General features: G+C 36.3%; 1 protein-coding gene across 1 annotated transcript in view; it reads left to right on the top strand.

Moving 5' to 3' along the window:
• Window positions 1–16,106, top strand: part of LOC121425019 — a 20,499-nt gene extending 4,393 nt beyond the window's left edge. Inside the window, exons 2-6 of the mRNA XM_041620955.1 lie at window positions 9,352–10,462; window positions 11,814–11,989; window positions 12,880–13,302; window positions 13,867–13,963; window positions 14,612–16,106. Coding sequence (XP_041476889.1) covers window positions 9,352–10,462; window positions 11,814–11,989; window positions 12,880–13,302; window positions 13,867–13,963; window positions 14,612–14,630 — 1,826 coding nt within the window. The 3' untranslated portion in view covers window positions 14,631–16,106. The remainder of the gene's footprint in view (window positions 1–9,351; window positions 10,463–11,813; window positions 11,990–12,879; window positions 13,303–13,866; window positions 13,964–14,611) is intronic.
• Window positions 16,107–16,636: the final 530 nt, after the last annotated feature.

Raw genomic sequence — 16,636 nt, forward strand, 5'->3', positions numbered from 1 at the left:
ATTTCAGACAATATGATGTAGGGCATCCAAATTATTATTTTTTTCTTTTCCAATGATTATTTGATAAATCTAAGGGGATGGGGTAGGGGATGATCCACTTTAGCAGGTTGCCTTTCAATTCTCGAATGACGTTACGTATGCCTCGACCTCCGTTCCATGGGATGACCCCTGCCCCTCCATGTACGATAATTGCACGTGATCAAACACATCACCGTATATATCTAGCCCATTACAGCACCTGACCGATAAAACAAGAATTAAAGCCAAGTAGATCCTTACAATTCTGTTTAAATGACATAAACAATGGGATCCTCTGGATTTTGACCAATTCTGACAGGCGTTTAATCTTGTTTGTCTGGACTTTGCAATCAGTCAAGACCATTGTAGCAACCATCCCATAAATTCATTCCTTAAAAATGATTTATATCCGCAACGTAGCTGTCATCTGCTTAGATGAATCAGTTCTGTGGTCGTCGTCTGATGCTATAAATAAAGAGATAATTTCAAAGTCCCTTGTCGCTCCTTATCCGATCGGCTTGACAGGAAAACCGGTACGTGGGACTGTAGGATTAGCCTAACATCAACTAGAGGGTTGGTAAGAGGGAAACCAGATTTTTTTCCCCCCGAAAAGTGACCTGACTTCTATTTAGTATTGACCCATTGACAGTGGTATAGATCAACTCGTGGAGGAGGGGCACAACCTTGGCTGCACTACATAAAAATCTGATCGCAGGCAGGATGGGCGAGGTGCTTAAATTTCTAGAAAATACGAAAGCGAGAGAGTGAAATGACCGAGCTGAAGCCGAGCGCGTTTTATCTATTTGAAAATCATAACGAATAATTTTGTCAACATTTTTAGTACAAAAATCTGCTGCAGTCATCGCACCTAGTACAAAATAAAAGTTTTGTGTAGATGTATGAGGACATAATTTTATTTCTTACAATAGCAATGAAACTAATCTTGAACAAAGGTGTGTACAGGGATCATTTTGATTTTTTTTTTTGTGGAAAAAGAACGAAAATAGCAATAGAATGAAGCGATCGAACCTAAAATTTAAAATTCATTTGCAATAAAACTAAAGAGACATCAATTTATCATTAAAATGCGCTAGAAGTTTATTGCCATCCATTGCAATTTGAGCCTCGGCACGTCCCCAGTTTATCTGTCAGAATCCATCATATCTCTAAAAAGTCTAAACATTACGAGCGTCAACATACCCATAAGCCCTACCGAATTAAGTATGTATTCCCTTTTTAATAGTACAAAAGTGGGTGCTTTTTAAAGGTCATGTCCACCACAGAAAAATGTTGAACTGAATAAATAAAGAAAAATCAAACCAGGGCTGTGAGCGGTCACAAATAAAAAGATCTGAAAAAAAGATGAAGAGTGTTGAAAAAATCTGAAATAGAAAAAGCTCCTATACTTTTTGTACAGAGGAAAGCCAATAATAGGCTGAAATTAAGCTGAAAAACAAAACAAAACAAAAATCTGAAATCAGATAAAAATCTGAACTCTCACACTCCTGAATCAAACTAATATAATGCTGAAAATTTCATCAAAATCGGATGTAAAATAAGAAAGTTATGACATTTTAAAGTTTTGACATTTTAAAGTTTCGCTTATTTTTCACAAAACAGTGATATGCACAACTCAGTGACATGCAAATGAGACAATCGATGATGTACTTCACTCACTATTTTTTTTTTGACAATAAGGACCAACTTGACCGAACCATGTAGTATTAAACAATGCTATTTTCACATGTTCATGGAGGAGGTAATCTTTCATATAACAAAATACAAAAGAAATAGTAAGTGGTTGACGTCAATAGTCTCCTCATTTGCATACTAACCGATATGTGCATTTAACTGTTTTGTGAAATTAAACGAAACTTCAAAATGTCATAACTTAGTTATTTTACATTAGATTTTGATGAAATTTTCAGTGTTATGCTTTTTAGATTTTTCTCTTTTGATTAAAATCACCTTTTGTTTGGGGTGGACTTAACTTTAAGGAGATACAGTTTAACGAGAAACAAATTCATATTGAACAACTTATATCCATGTTCAAATACCAACACAATTTAGGTAGACGAATTGGATCAAAAAGTTGTTACAGAATGAGTGCATATTCAGACTGAGTAGGCCTATTTCCTTTTTAAATAACAACTATCTTTCCCCGCCATATTGGATGAACTATGGATCCTATATAGCCGTGACAGCAATTGAAGCAGATTTAGGAGTGCTTATCTGTAATTGCCAAGCTTCGACCGTACAGTATGTGTATGCGTGAAATTGAGAATTACCAAACCTTCGTAACCCTATAGACCTACCATGCATACTTATATTGAAATATGCCTTTAATTTTGAATCTTAAACATTATTAAAGAGAAGAAAATACACTCTAAAACAGATCATTTAAAGCGACTAGATGATCGGGTCAACTGGACGCAACTCTTATTACAGTTCTAGTTGTCTATTTAGTCTTGTCATATTTTACTAGAACACATCTTCATTTGTGAACTCTCTTCATTTCAGATCCAAGGGGGAGGGGATGGGGCCCGGGATGGGGTAAGGGTGGTTGGCAGTGAAAATGTTTCTTGTTGTTGTATTTATGACATCCCATATATTCCCCGGATTAATTCATTACTGCAAATTAAGAATTTGCCACAATCTCAATCTCATTGCAGGATGGCTCTTCCTTTTCGAAACATCATTACCCCAAGAACATTAATAAACCCACACAAACGTAAAAGTAGCGACATCAAGCCACCTAAACTCTAAAAAATTAAAGCATTTTCAAAAGAATGTAATTGATGTAGAAGGAAAAAACAAAGCAGAAACACAAAAGGGTCATCTTTATTTGATTAGATACAAGTTGATGTACTCTGCATATTTGATATTATTCCTTTTATGTGGATTTTCATGATTCATATTTCCGATGGGATTGGATACAATATTAGTGAGAACGGACGCTCACAAGTAGTTAGTAATTAATGTTTAAGGTCAATAAAAGTTGACATGAGTTCGCAGGATTAAACTTAAAGGTCAAGTCCACCCCAGAAAAATGCTGATTTTAATAAATAGAGAAAATTCTAACTAGTATAACGCTGAAAATTTCATCAAAATCGGATGTAAAATAAGAAAGTTATGACATTTTAAAGTTTCGCTTATTTTTCACAAAACAGTGATATGCACAACTCGGTAACATGCAAATGTTACTGGTGATGTCATTCACTCACTATTTCTTTTGTTTTTTGTTGTTTGAATTATACAATAATTCATTTTTTACAGATTTGACAATAAGGACCAACTTTACTGAATCATATATATTAAACAATGCTTAATCCAAATGTTCAGGGACGAATAAATCGTTGTTTCACTTGACAACGAGAAAAAAAAATCATATTATATATAATGAAATACAAAATAAATAGAGTGGATGACGTCATCAGTCTTCCCATTCGCATACTGACAAGGATGTGCATATCACTGTTTTGTGAAATTAAGCACAATTTGAAAACGTCATAACTTTCTTATATTACATCCGATTTTAATTAATTTGTCAGTGTTATGCTTGTTGGATTATTCTCTTTTCATTCAAGTCAAATTTTTGTTGGAGTGGACTTGCTTTCCCTTTATACCGACTGAACATTTTATACTACTGTATGTTGCAACATACGCGCGATTGAAATAGGGTAGATCAATGGTTCACAGTCGGAAAAGGTTTCAGTATTGCATCGGTATTAGTTCTAGTGGAAATGACTGTCCGCTTGTTCATGTTAATTTTTTAAGGTCAATCTCACCTTTGATATGCCATGTTTATAATTAATTTACGTTTTATATATGAAAATAACAAGACCAGAGAGATACATAATTATGACGATTTGTCAAGTTAGATAAATACATGAGCAAATTAGTTCCCCTCTGCTCAATTCAAGCCCCTATAATTCGTTTTCCTTTCTATATAGCTGAATGTGTTACTGCCAGGGGTGGACCTTTTATAAATGGGAGGGGGGCATAGAGGCTTTGTCGTTTTGAGGGGCTTTTTAACAAGCACTGAAAAGGGGTTCTCACCGCCATGAAAAAAAGTCCTCGCTAGAAATAGTATCGTATTTCAAATAATGACTTACATGGAAACATTTTTCATCATTGGATGGCAATAGTGTGTAATCTTGGGCAAAGGGGTAGGGGGGAGCACATGTACCATGTGACTTGCCTAGATCATTGTCTTGTTTCATACAGTATAAAACAAGGATTACAAAAGGGAAGGGTATTCTTACCCTGTGTAGATTATATTCTGCGATAAGCACTGAATAGAGTATCATTATCAAATAGAATATTGAGTTGCAAAATTTTCAGGAAGTTCATGTTTGATACCTAACTGTATTCGAATATGACCTTGTCTTGTATATTATTGTCAGCCTATATTTTGATCAAATTCTTTGATGTCTGTGATTTGAATGATAAACAAAATTTGTTAGATAATAAAGGTATGATAATAATAATAGAACGTAGATCATTATACACGAATATAATAGATATTTATTTATATTAACTTCATTACATTAGCCCATCTCCTACATAATCATTTTGTTCTTATATCTTCGGATATATTAAATTCTTTCACTTAAATCGTTCCCACTTTTGATATTGATATTTAAGAAATAATTAAGAAGAATTTTATGTTCGATGAGAGGAGCATGAGTTTCTGCATTTTCATAATTTTTGTTTGTTTAAAAAATTTCAGGGTAGAAACATCTTTTAAAGTCACATTATTGATGTCGATGATAATCACAATCATATTATAATTATGTTATCATTATTATTATTATCGTTATTATTATCATTATTATTATTTTGTTATCATTATCGTTATAATTATCTATTATTATGATTGACTTTCTTCTTATCATTATTTCTATTGTCATAATCATTGTTATCATTAGCATCATAATTTCATTCACACATTTTTTTTTTTCATTTTTTTTTTTTGGGGGGGAGGTGACGTGTTTTCCTATGTATGTTGTCTTCAGTGGATACATAATAGCTTTGAACGAATGACATATAAGCCTAATGATAATGGATCCTTGCGCTAATACAATGCTAAATTCAATAATTATACCCAAGTAATCAGGATTGTGCCTGCCCTCACTTACAGGGGCTGACAAAGGGTTATCTTCGTTCGTTAAAAAAGTCATCATTCATGCACCATCCTATAGAAACGGACAACCATAATTATGTTCCCATGGCAACAGATGATATCTGAAAAAGAAATACATGTTCATTACAACTAATTATACGAACTTTCCGACAAAGTTTGTGTTATGTGCTATATGAATTTAGAGTTAGTGTATACCGTTACAATCAGGGCCTAACTAACTCCCTGCTTCCTTTTTATTCTTCCCGTAACACCAAGAATCATGTTTGCTCAATTTATTTAGTCTGAATTAGTTTTGATTCGCTTCTAAGCGAATATTTTTTCGCCTTTTCTCTCGTACGATTTAAAATATGGTTATAAGATAAGCATCACATGAACACTGTTAACGAACAATTGCATATGCTCTTTTGAAGGGGAATTTGTTTATTTACTTGTTCAGTTTCATTTTAAAACAGGGTAGACTTTTCAGTGCCAATTTGACTTTATAGATGGGGCTTGTTACAACCGATAATGTCGCACCAACGCATAATGTCGCAGATTGCGACATTATGCCAAGAGCGTCCGACGCATAATGTCGCAGTCAACGCATAATGTCGTAGTTTTTCTAACGCATAATGTCACATGTCGCAACGCATAATGTCGCAGCGGTAGTTTCTTCAGGAATCGAGCTACAGATAACATAAAATATGCTTTCACTAAGTATTTTGAGACACGAGAAAGAGAATAAGTGATTTGGAAATCAGGATCACTCTTTCTATACCGGGATATTTATCGGTTTATTGCCATTTCGTCTACTGCCCTGGCTTTTCCCTACCATCGCACGGTCTGATATCATTTCGTCTACCATTAGTTATTCAACCATCAACATAGTCCAACAACCATTTCGTCTAATTACCATCTCGTCTAATAGCCAGTTGGTCTAATAGCCGTTTTGTTTATTATCATTAAGTCTAATTGTATTTTTTTTTCAATTGGTCCAATATCCACTTTGTCCAATATCATTAGGTCTATTACCTTTTGAACTAATAACCAATTGGTCTAATAACCATTTGGTCTTCTCTGATTTCATCAATGTTCTATTTGGTCTAACTTCAGTTCGTTCGCTTTCACTTTGTCTAAACCCATTTCGGCTAACAATCATTTGGTATCGTTGCCATGGGTCCAATCACCAATAGGTCCAATCACCAGTTCTAGGATAATTACTTCCCGGACAATCACCTTCCGGACAACTACCCCCAAGGACAATTATCCCCGGACAATTACCCCCCCCCCCCGGAGGAAAGTGACCCCCTGGACAAATCCCCGGACAACTACCCCGGACAATTACCCCTGAGGATAATTACTCCCGAGGACAATTACCATCGGGAACATTTACCATCCCCCAGGGACAATAACCCCCTGGACGAAGGGAGTGCATAGAGTCATACGACGGCCGTACGTTTGACGAAAGAAGTACTCAAAGCATTCTCGAGTATCTTGGAATCAAACGAACGCAGTAAGAAACCGTAAAAAGTGAGCTCCATCTGCAAATCTTTACGAAACCAAAAATTCTATCATAATTTTTATGTCATAGTAGCACAAGACCAGGGGCACGTGCACCCCCCCCCCCCCCGTCCCCTGAAAAAAATGGAGGAGCAAAACAAGGGGAGAAATAAAGAAAAAAGAAGGGGAAAGATAAAAGGAAAAAAAGAGGAAAATAAGAGGAGTAAATAAAATAAGGTTAGGGGAAGACTTTGTTTTTATGTCACTACAGTATATGAAATTTTCGGTAACGCTTCGCGCTCGCATTGCCTGTCTTCAGGGGTAATTGTCCGGGGGTTAATTGTCCTCAGGGGTAATTTTCCAGGGGTAATTGTCCGGGGGGTAATTGTCCTCGAAGCGTACTTGTCATCGGGGGGGGGGGGGATTGTACTCAGGGGGTAATTGTCCTCAGGGGTAATTGTCCTGGAGGGGGGGGTAGTTGACCGGAAGGTGATTGTCCAGGAGGTAATTGTCTTAGAACCGGTGATTGGACCCATGGCAACGATACCAAATGATTATTAGCCGAAATGGGTTTAGACAGAGTGATAGCGAACGAACTGAAGTTAGACCAAATGGAACATTGACAAAATGAGAGCAGACCAAGTGCTTATTAAACCAATTAGCTATTAGATCAAAAGGTAATAGACTTAATGATAACAAACAAAACTGCTATTAGACCAACTGGCTATTAGACGAGATGGTAATTAGACGAAATGGTTGTTGGACTATGTTGATGGTTGAATAACTAATGGTAGACGAAATGATATCAGACCGTGCGATGGTAGGGAAAAGCCAGGGCAGTAGACGAAATGGCAATAAACCGATAAATATCCCGGTATACAAAGAGTTATCCTGATTTCCAAATCACTTATTCTCTTTCTCGTGTCTCAAAATACTTAGTGAAAGCATATTTTATGTTATCTGTAGCTCGATTCCTGAAGAAACTACCGCTGCGACATTATGCGTTGCGACATGTGACATTATGCGTTGACACTTTGCTACGACATTATGCGTTTCGACATGTGACATTATGCGTTAGAAAAACTACGACATTATGCGTTGACTGCGACATTATGCGTCGGACGCTCTTGGCATAATGTCGCAATCTGACAGTATGCGTTGCTGCGACATTATCGGTTGTAACAGGGCTTGTATACACAGAATGATTTATACAATAAATAAATTACATTTATATGAAGCAAATACAATACACGAACAAAATTACATATTACTGATGATATTACACTAAATAAATTAAAACAAATTAAAAGTAAAAATGGCATAATAAACATATATACACAAGGCATATAACTGTAAAACAACATGGGTAAAATAAATAATATAGCGTAAAATTCCTACTCCAGGAATTTATAGAGTGCATGATGATAAAATGGTAACCATGGTTATGTGAGTGACATGATTTGAACATTTATGAATCAAGTTATTAATATCGATCAGGACATTCTCCATCTATCATTATTGGATTATTTCATAATGTTCCTTTCTATGTATACGTTAAGAGGTTTTCATGGATGCCACATTGCATTTTCATCATCATTCTGCTTTCCTTTCTTTGCTTATTCTAGCTATTCCGTAAGAATATTCATCGTATTTATCTAGCATGATTACACTATTTTCCCTCCTCACATAACATTTTGATAATTTGTAAAGATATGGAATACTTATCAGTAATATAAGCTCAGCTTATTGAGTATAAAAACGAAACATATAAATGTTTTTCGATAAGTGTTTTTTCCCTTAAAATATGACATTACTGACGTGATATGCAAACACTCCCATTAAATTGATTGTATATCAGTTATGATTGGGCATATTATTTCGCTTTGAGCCATTACCTGTATTTGTATGTACATAGTAGTAGTAGTAGTAATAATAATAATAATAACAATATTATATTATATTATTATTACATATTATAATAATATTAATAATAACGTTCTATTTACCCAGGGTAGCCACTTCAGCTGTAGGAAACTGCCCTGCATAACTTAATATGTTACTATTACCTTTCTCCAATCTAAATGCTAAGCGCCTGACAATTTGGCAGAAGGTCCCATTTTTATAGGTCTTTGGTATGACATGGTCGAGGATCGAACCCATGACCACCCGTTCATGAGGTGGACGCTCTACCACTGAGCCACCATGCTCGGGGTTTTTGCAATCGCGACGGGGTCGGATTCTACAACATAGAAAATCTATTGTCCAAAGCCCTCCATGAAAAAGCTGTCTTAGTGGAAAATCGGTGAGTTTCGTCATGGACTCTGGACAAACGACATATTTGCAATTTCTCGTCAGCTCAAGATTGGCGATCAGCTGTCCTGGATCACCAATTTTCGACAAAGTCCACTCAGCTGTTCATTTGGATTTGACGGGTATTTTCGTATAGATTTTTCTAGATCCTATGTTGTAGAATCCGTCCTCGTCTAAACAGCGTCCTCGTCGAGAATTCGAAACCGTGAAATCTCCACAACCCGTTTTCTTCATGAGACAAACGCTCTAGTCTTTCAACCACTATTAATGCGTCTAACATAAAAATTGTTATAATCACGTGACTAATGTCTCAAAGCACAGAACAAGAAACGTTTTAATAAATTCCACAATGTCAATAAAGGGATTTTCCTAAATTTTTTCAATTTATATTTCCACAGCATTCAATCTTGGATCACCAGATACGAGAGGAACCAAGTTCATGTTCGCAATACCAAGCAACTTCAATATTCCTTCGAAGGTGACCCTTATGATCGGGTCTTCAAACCCTGGCATAGCTCGTGTTATGGTCAACATACCTGGCTTCAAGTTCCGAAGAGAGATCACCTTGACTCAAAGGCAGATGAAGACAATTAGTATTCCCGGTAACGTAGCAGCTAACGGAGGTGGTCCTCAAAATGGGACTATTGTCGTCACGTCAAATCTTGAGATCACAGTCCACGCTGCGAACATCATGCCAAAGACCAACGACGGCTTTGTGGCGATTCCCACCGATGCCGTTGGAAAGGAATACGTGATCGCTTCGTACGACATCGTTACTGGTCAGTGGTCAGTGTTTACGATAACAGGGACCCAGCAGGGTACAAGGATTCAGGTGGTTCCTTCACAAAGGATTCTGCATGCTCGGCAGTGGTACAATGCGGGGCAAATTATCAACGTCCAGCTGAGCGAAGCCCAGTCGGTACAGTTTAGATGTCCCGATGATCTGACTGGGACTTACATCACTGCAGACAAACCTGTGGCTGTAGTTTCTGGGGCCACATGTACCCGTGTTCCCAGGAGCATGCAGAGGTGTGATCATTTGGTCGAGATGTTGCCTCCGATTTCGACCCTTGGTACCCGTTTCTCAGTGTTACCCCTTCTCAACAGGACTGGATATGTCTTCCGTATGATCGCAGCACGTCCTAATACCAAAGTCCACCTCGCGGGAACTATCTATACCCTCGGTCAGAGGGGTTCCTTCAGGGAGTTCAACCAAGATGCTCAGCTTCCAGTCACAATCACATCCAACCGTCCCCTTTTAGTGATGCAATATGGAAAAGGAATGGATGTAAATTTCTGGGGTGATCCTTTCATGAGCATCGTGCCACCTGTAGAGCAGTATATGGAAGGAATGACTACATTTGGACCCTTGGCGCAGTCTGGACAAGACATGTTTTTTAACTTTTTATCAGTATCCGTGACTTCTGCAGATCTGTATACAATAAGTTTGAACAACGTTCTTATCATGAACACAGAATTAAATCTTCCCGAAATGGAAGAGACAATAAGGTGAGTGGAATAATTCATTTTTGTCTCGCCTGCATAGCATAGTGACACTATATAGGCGCCGCTTTTCCGACGGCGACGGCGTCAACATCAATCTTAACCTATGGTTAAGTTTTTAAATGTCATCACAACTTAGAAAGTATATGGGTCTAGATCATGAGACTTGGACATAAAGGTAATGAAGTAATACTACACATCCTGCCTGAGTTTCAGGTCACATGACCAAGGTCAAATGTCATTTATGGTCAATGAACTTAGACCATATTGGGGGAATCAACATTAAAATCTTAACCAAAAATTATTTATTGAATATCATCATAACTTAAAACTATATAAGCCTTGTTCATGAAAGTTAGACATAAAACAGATCAAGCATTACAAAAGATCCTGTCTGAATTTCAGGTCACATGATCAAGGTCAAATGTCATTAAGGGTCAATGAACTTTGACCATGTTGAGGGAATTTGTTGATTTCCATCATATCTTTAAATGTTTGTGGATATGGTTCATGAAACTTGGGCATAAGAGTAATCAAGTATCACTGAACATCCTTTGTGAGTTTCAGGTCATATGACAAATGCCATTTAGGGTCAATGAACTTAGATTATGTTGGAGGAATCAAAACGAAATTTTAACCAAGGTTATATTTTTGAAATGTTATAACTTTGAAAGTATACGGATCGTTTAATTCATGAAACTTGGGCATAAGTGTAATCAGGTATCTGTTAACATCCTACGTGACTTTCAGGTCACATGACCAAGGTCAATGAACTCTGGCAATGTTGGGGGTATTTGTTGAATTGCCATCACAAGTTTATCGATCTAGTTCATGAATTGCGGACATAATAAGGGTAATCAAGTATCACTGATCGTCTTGCACAAGTCTTCGGTCACACGATCAAGGTCAAATGCCGTTAAGGGTCAATGAACATAGTAGGCCTATTTTATTATCATATGAATGGTGTTTTGTGAATAATTATTCTATAGTCGTTTTTTGAGTCATCACTGCTGCTCTGTTGAATATTCAATGCAGGCAAGACTGCCAGAGGCGCTCCACTTGTTTGTTCTTTTTTTATTCCAACAATATGGTTCCCAATTGTCAATGATTCCAATTTTGTCAATGATAAATTAAGATTTTACTTATTGGAAGGAGTCGTGCATTGACAAACCAAACATTACTCTGTTGTCGCACTCAAACGCAATTTAAAAAAATAAGAATAGAGCGTAGTGTTTATATATAGACAAAAATGAAATAAACCGGAAATATTTCAGTGTAAGTGCCCCTATCAACAGGACTTTGTAGGTACTGTTGAACTATATCATTATTTCTCTTCCGATGTGTTTCTATGTTGTAGGTATACAGCAGATCGAAACATGAAGATTCAGAATGTTCCTCACACGTTACACAACCCATCTGTAATGTCACGTTTCACTGCTATCTGTCATGGTGTATCTCAAGGCTCTGGGTATGGATACCCGATCGGTTACAACCTCAGAACATTGCTGTGTTCAAGAACAGACCCAATGACAGGTACGTCGTGACTTTCAAAGATTTTCTTAGTCCATTTTATTTGTTTGTTGTTTTATTTGTTTTGTGTGTTAAACGGTACACCGATTGGACTCTGTCTAAAGGGAATATTGAATTTTCAACAAAAGAATTGTAGGTGTGCAGACATGACGAGCGATAAGAAAACGACGTTATTCATTTCTTTTAAAGGTCGTAGTTTTGAAATTCCCTCCTCTGATCGGATGCCATAGCCATCATGGGCATTGTATATTATCACTCTCGTCATGAGATCATCAGCCACAGCTTTATAGACCAAACGATAACGAATCTGTCATAACTACCATCATGACCATCAACATCATCATCATCATCATCATCATCATTCTCGCCATCAACACGAACATCATAATCATCATAAAAAAGCAGCAACTTCATCATCAACATCAGCATTATCAGATCATTTCCACAACATCAAGTATCACCGTCATCACGTTCGTCATAACGATGAACTTCATCAATATCGTTACCAGCACCTACATCCACATAGACAAGGGCAACATCATCATTATTCATCAACAACATGCACAATTTACCACCGCTTTCATTACTAATGCCATCATCATCATCAATCAAATTTCACAATCATTCTTCCCATCACGGGCATCTTCATCATCAGCAGCATCAACTGGAGCAGCATATTTCAAAAACACTGGTACTGTTGAGTATCATTTCCACTCTATATGTCATGGAACTACTCGTGCCTTTGGAATGATAGCAACTTCGAAAATCCGCAATGCCTTTGAAAAATTCAAATTCCCATTTTAATTTCATATTGTACAAATACTTTTAAAATCTTCAATTTCGTGGTTGCTTGAATGAATTTTAATTTATAATTTCTATTTTTGCACACCCAGGATTAATCGAGGAATTCCAGTGTCCTCCACCCATTCCTCCCATCCAACCGGGTCTTATACCCAGCACCGTACCGGGTATGGGAGGTAACCAACCGATCCGACCGGGGGTAGGAATGAACCCCGGTATGGGTGGCTTCGGTGTAGGAATGGGCATGTTCCCTGGATTCTCGGCAGGGGGGCAACCGGGTGCCTTCCTACCAGGGAACTTCTTCACCGGGGGTAAAGCCCTTCCCCCCAACATACCCATCATACCCGGGTTACCCATCGACCCTAACGCCGGGGCGGCCCAGACTCAACCAGGTTTTAACAACAATCCTCTGAATCCCGTGAGTCCCAACAACCCATTCGCCAACCCTGGACAACCGTTCGTTCCGATGTTACCCTTCAACCCTATGGGACCCGGAATGATTCCACCGCCTGAAAGTAAGTGCTACTCCTCTTTTCAGAGGAACTTTGTCCACTTTTCCAACTAACATAATTTCTTTTTAACCCTTTGAAATTCAATATCAAACAAGTTACTTAGCATCTTTAACGATATGATTTATTATAACATATAATGTCTTACATGACTACAAGAACAGATTTATGAAGATTGATGGGTTGGTTTAATTAAAGAATGATTACCTTGTGAAAAGAAAGTCTCTGATGTATAAGAAATCTTCTATAGGCCAATATGAAATATTGAGACATTAATGATTTCTTAAAATCAATTTAGCAACTGCAGTCAATAAACCCATATACTGTATTAAGAAACCATTAAGAAACATTAAGTGTGACCCCATAACAACAAGAAAAACAGAACTTTAAATTACTTTTAGCAGACAAGTATTTTTCATTTATTTCCGAGAACAGAAGTGTTCGTATCAATAGCGAGCCATTCCCTCTTCATTTGATATTCCATCATTATTGACCGAAACTGCTTTTATGGAAAATACTTTGAAATGATACCATTTTACCTTTATTTTCCCATCTTCTTGGTATGCATAGATTGTTACACCTTAGGTCTTCTGATCCTGGCAGCTGTTGCCCCGGTAACAGTAGTCTTCATTGTGATGTTGGTTATACTCCTGGCTATCGTCTACAGGTAAGAAATGGAATTCAGTTAAATTACCTTTTCTCTAAATGATTATATTTCAATTTAATTAGTTTATCGGGTAGAAAATTACATTAAAAGTCACTTACATGATTGTTTTACTTGTATGGGGCCTCTTTCAAGTGATTTGAGAATAACACTCACAGATGGGTTGAGATCGTTCCTAAAGTATTTTCCCTGGGAGCTCTTTAGTAATAAACGTCACTTCTCTCAAATCTCTCAAGACACCTCGGGTGTCGTTTCATAAAACGGTTGCTAAGTTACGTATGACTGGTGATCCTTTCTTTTGCTAAATAATATTTCCTCATGTTACTGACTAAGCACATATTTTACTTAGAACATAATTCACTCATAGGTAAAATCGTCCGTGATCGACAACTGGAAATCACATCAGCATGCATTGTCATCATGTATTTATCTCTCCCTCTTTCCATGCTTTCCGTGAATTAACTGCAAAATAAAATTGAAATTTATTATTTGTTACCACTCCAAATTTTCTTCATTCTCTTCTTTCAATGGAACTATCCCATTTGTAATCAGTGACTATTTGCAATAGGGCCTACTAAAAGTTTTAGAGTTTGATAATAATTCGATGATAATTGCGACTAATCTGATTTTTCTCTCTTTTTTGCCTTCCAGGTTCAAGAGGAAACACTGATCTATACCGCAGCCGACTATAATACTAAAATGACAGATGAAAAGCCACTAATCTCAACAAAATATCAGATGTCATGGAATTTTATCACGGGACCAAAATGTTTGATTTATCGAGATTGTCAGGAATATTATTTAATTTTCCTTAAATATAGTAAGGATTCAATTTGAATAAATACATAGATATTTTTGTGATCATGATGATGATGATGAAATACCCATTTTTTTTAAATAATAAAATCTGCTTATACATCAGACAAAGTTCCTTAACACGTTTGTTGGTTTACCCTCTGTCTCGAGTTAGCTTGACTCATGCCATTGTTACTGAGTGCCTGGTGCTTTCTTCACCAACTGTTCTGCAGTAAAAAAGGGGGTGTTTTGCAATGAAAGAAGATATAAAACTGTACGAATATATAATGAATTTCATGATACAATATCATTGATCCTGAATAATTTAGATGAATCCTGGCATTCCATATCATTGTGGAATAGGTCTGGACTTAGAACCGAGTTCAACCTGGAGTTTGGGTTCACAAGTATACCACAAAACGATGCTTCGGAAATATAGAACCCATTCGTATATACTTGAAATACGATAAAAAACGAATTTGCATTATTTCAGAACCGGGACAAGAGATACGAGTTTGTACCATGCTCGATATGGTTATGGTTTGAAAAAAAAGGAATTTAATTGTAAAAAGTAATAATTTTCAGTGCAAAGAGAGTATGCGCGTGCGTGTGAAAGTTTAAGAATGTGATTTATTTTGTTGTTGCGATGTTATCATTCTATAGATCTTTATATTAGGGTTTAAGTAAATAATTTATTTTCAAAATGGACATTTACATCTGATATGGATACCCAATCATGTCAAAGAACTTGCCACACTCTAAGAATTCGAATGTTAAATCAACATTTGAAAGGTTGGAGGAGTGACAAATTGGAGTTACATCCAACTTTGTATAAAGCTGAATCCAACATTTTAAGTGTTGGGTAGAACCATTCAAAGTGGTAAATGCAACATTTAGAAAATGGCATTAAGAAAACGTTGTCACTCCTACAACCTTTTAAGTGTTTAGTTAACATTTCTTTTTAGAGTGCACTTTAGGAAATTAGATGATTTATGTCGTCCTTTAGGACGGATATGTTATTGCTAAATCTCTTATTTTGAAAATGATGTAAACTATTCAGTGAATTGTCATTTTCTGAATAGTTTACATGAAAATATCAATGTGTGAAACATATTTTATGAAGCTTTGCCATTTTATTGAATTATATTTGAACAATGCTAACTGAAAGATGCATATTTCTGTGTATTTAGTAACCATAAGTTATTCTAGAATAATTAATGAGATTTGTTCATCCAGTTTTTCTTTGACAGAAAAAAATCTTTCTTGCAAATAGTTTTGTAAAAATACAAGTTTGTAAATGTATGTCTACTTTTGTGTGCAATATATTAAAAAGAAAAATGAATGTTCTATAATTTTTTGAAAGGTCAATTTGCTTCCTTTAGTTTCCTCATACCCGCGAGATGAATTTGCACATCATTGTGACGTCAAAGTCCACGAACACGATGATAATCAAGGGGGTAAAAGGAAAAGTCATTCCGATCGAGTGATAATATTCATCACATTTTGATTATTCTCTTTAACTCGTAACCTCCTGCTAACATTCAAGATTCAACCAATCATCATGTTCCTAACATAAGCCGTTCATGAGAAATTGCCACCCTGCTTGAATAATGTACCCCACCCCGAAATATTTAAATCCTAACTAATTTATAGCAAAAAGTAATATTGAAAAACATAACCCAAAATAGATCTTTTGCTAGAAACTTTGAATTCATATCAAAAGTAATATAAAAAAAAACATAACCCGAAATATGAACAAGATCTTTTGATGAACTTTTTGTACTTAAAAATAAAGTCCTCGTAATTAGCTTGGTTGCTTTGATCTCTCGTTTCCAAATTTTCGCAAATTTTCCCTATTCAAAATTTATTTAAGGCTGCACA

The sequence above is a fragment of the Lytechinus variegatus genome, chromosome 1, assembly GCF_018143015.1.
Source record: "Lytechinus variegatus isolate NC3 chromosome 1, Lvar_3.0, whole genome shotgun sequence".
Lineage (NCBI taxonomy): Eukaryota > Metazoa > Echinodermata > Echinoidea > Temnopleuroida > Toxopneustidae > Lytechinus > Lytechinus variegatus.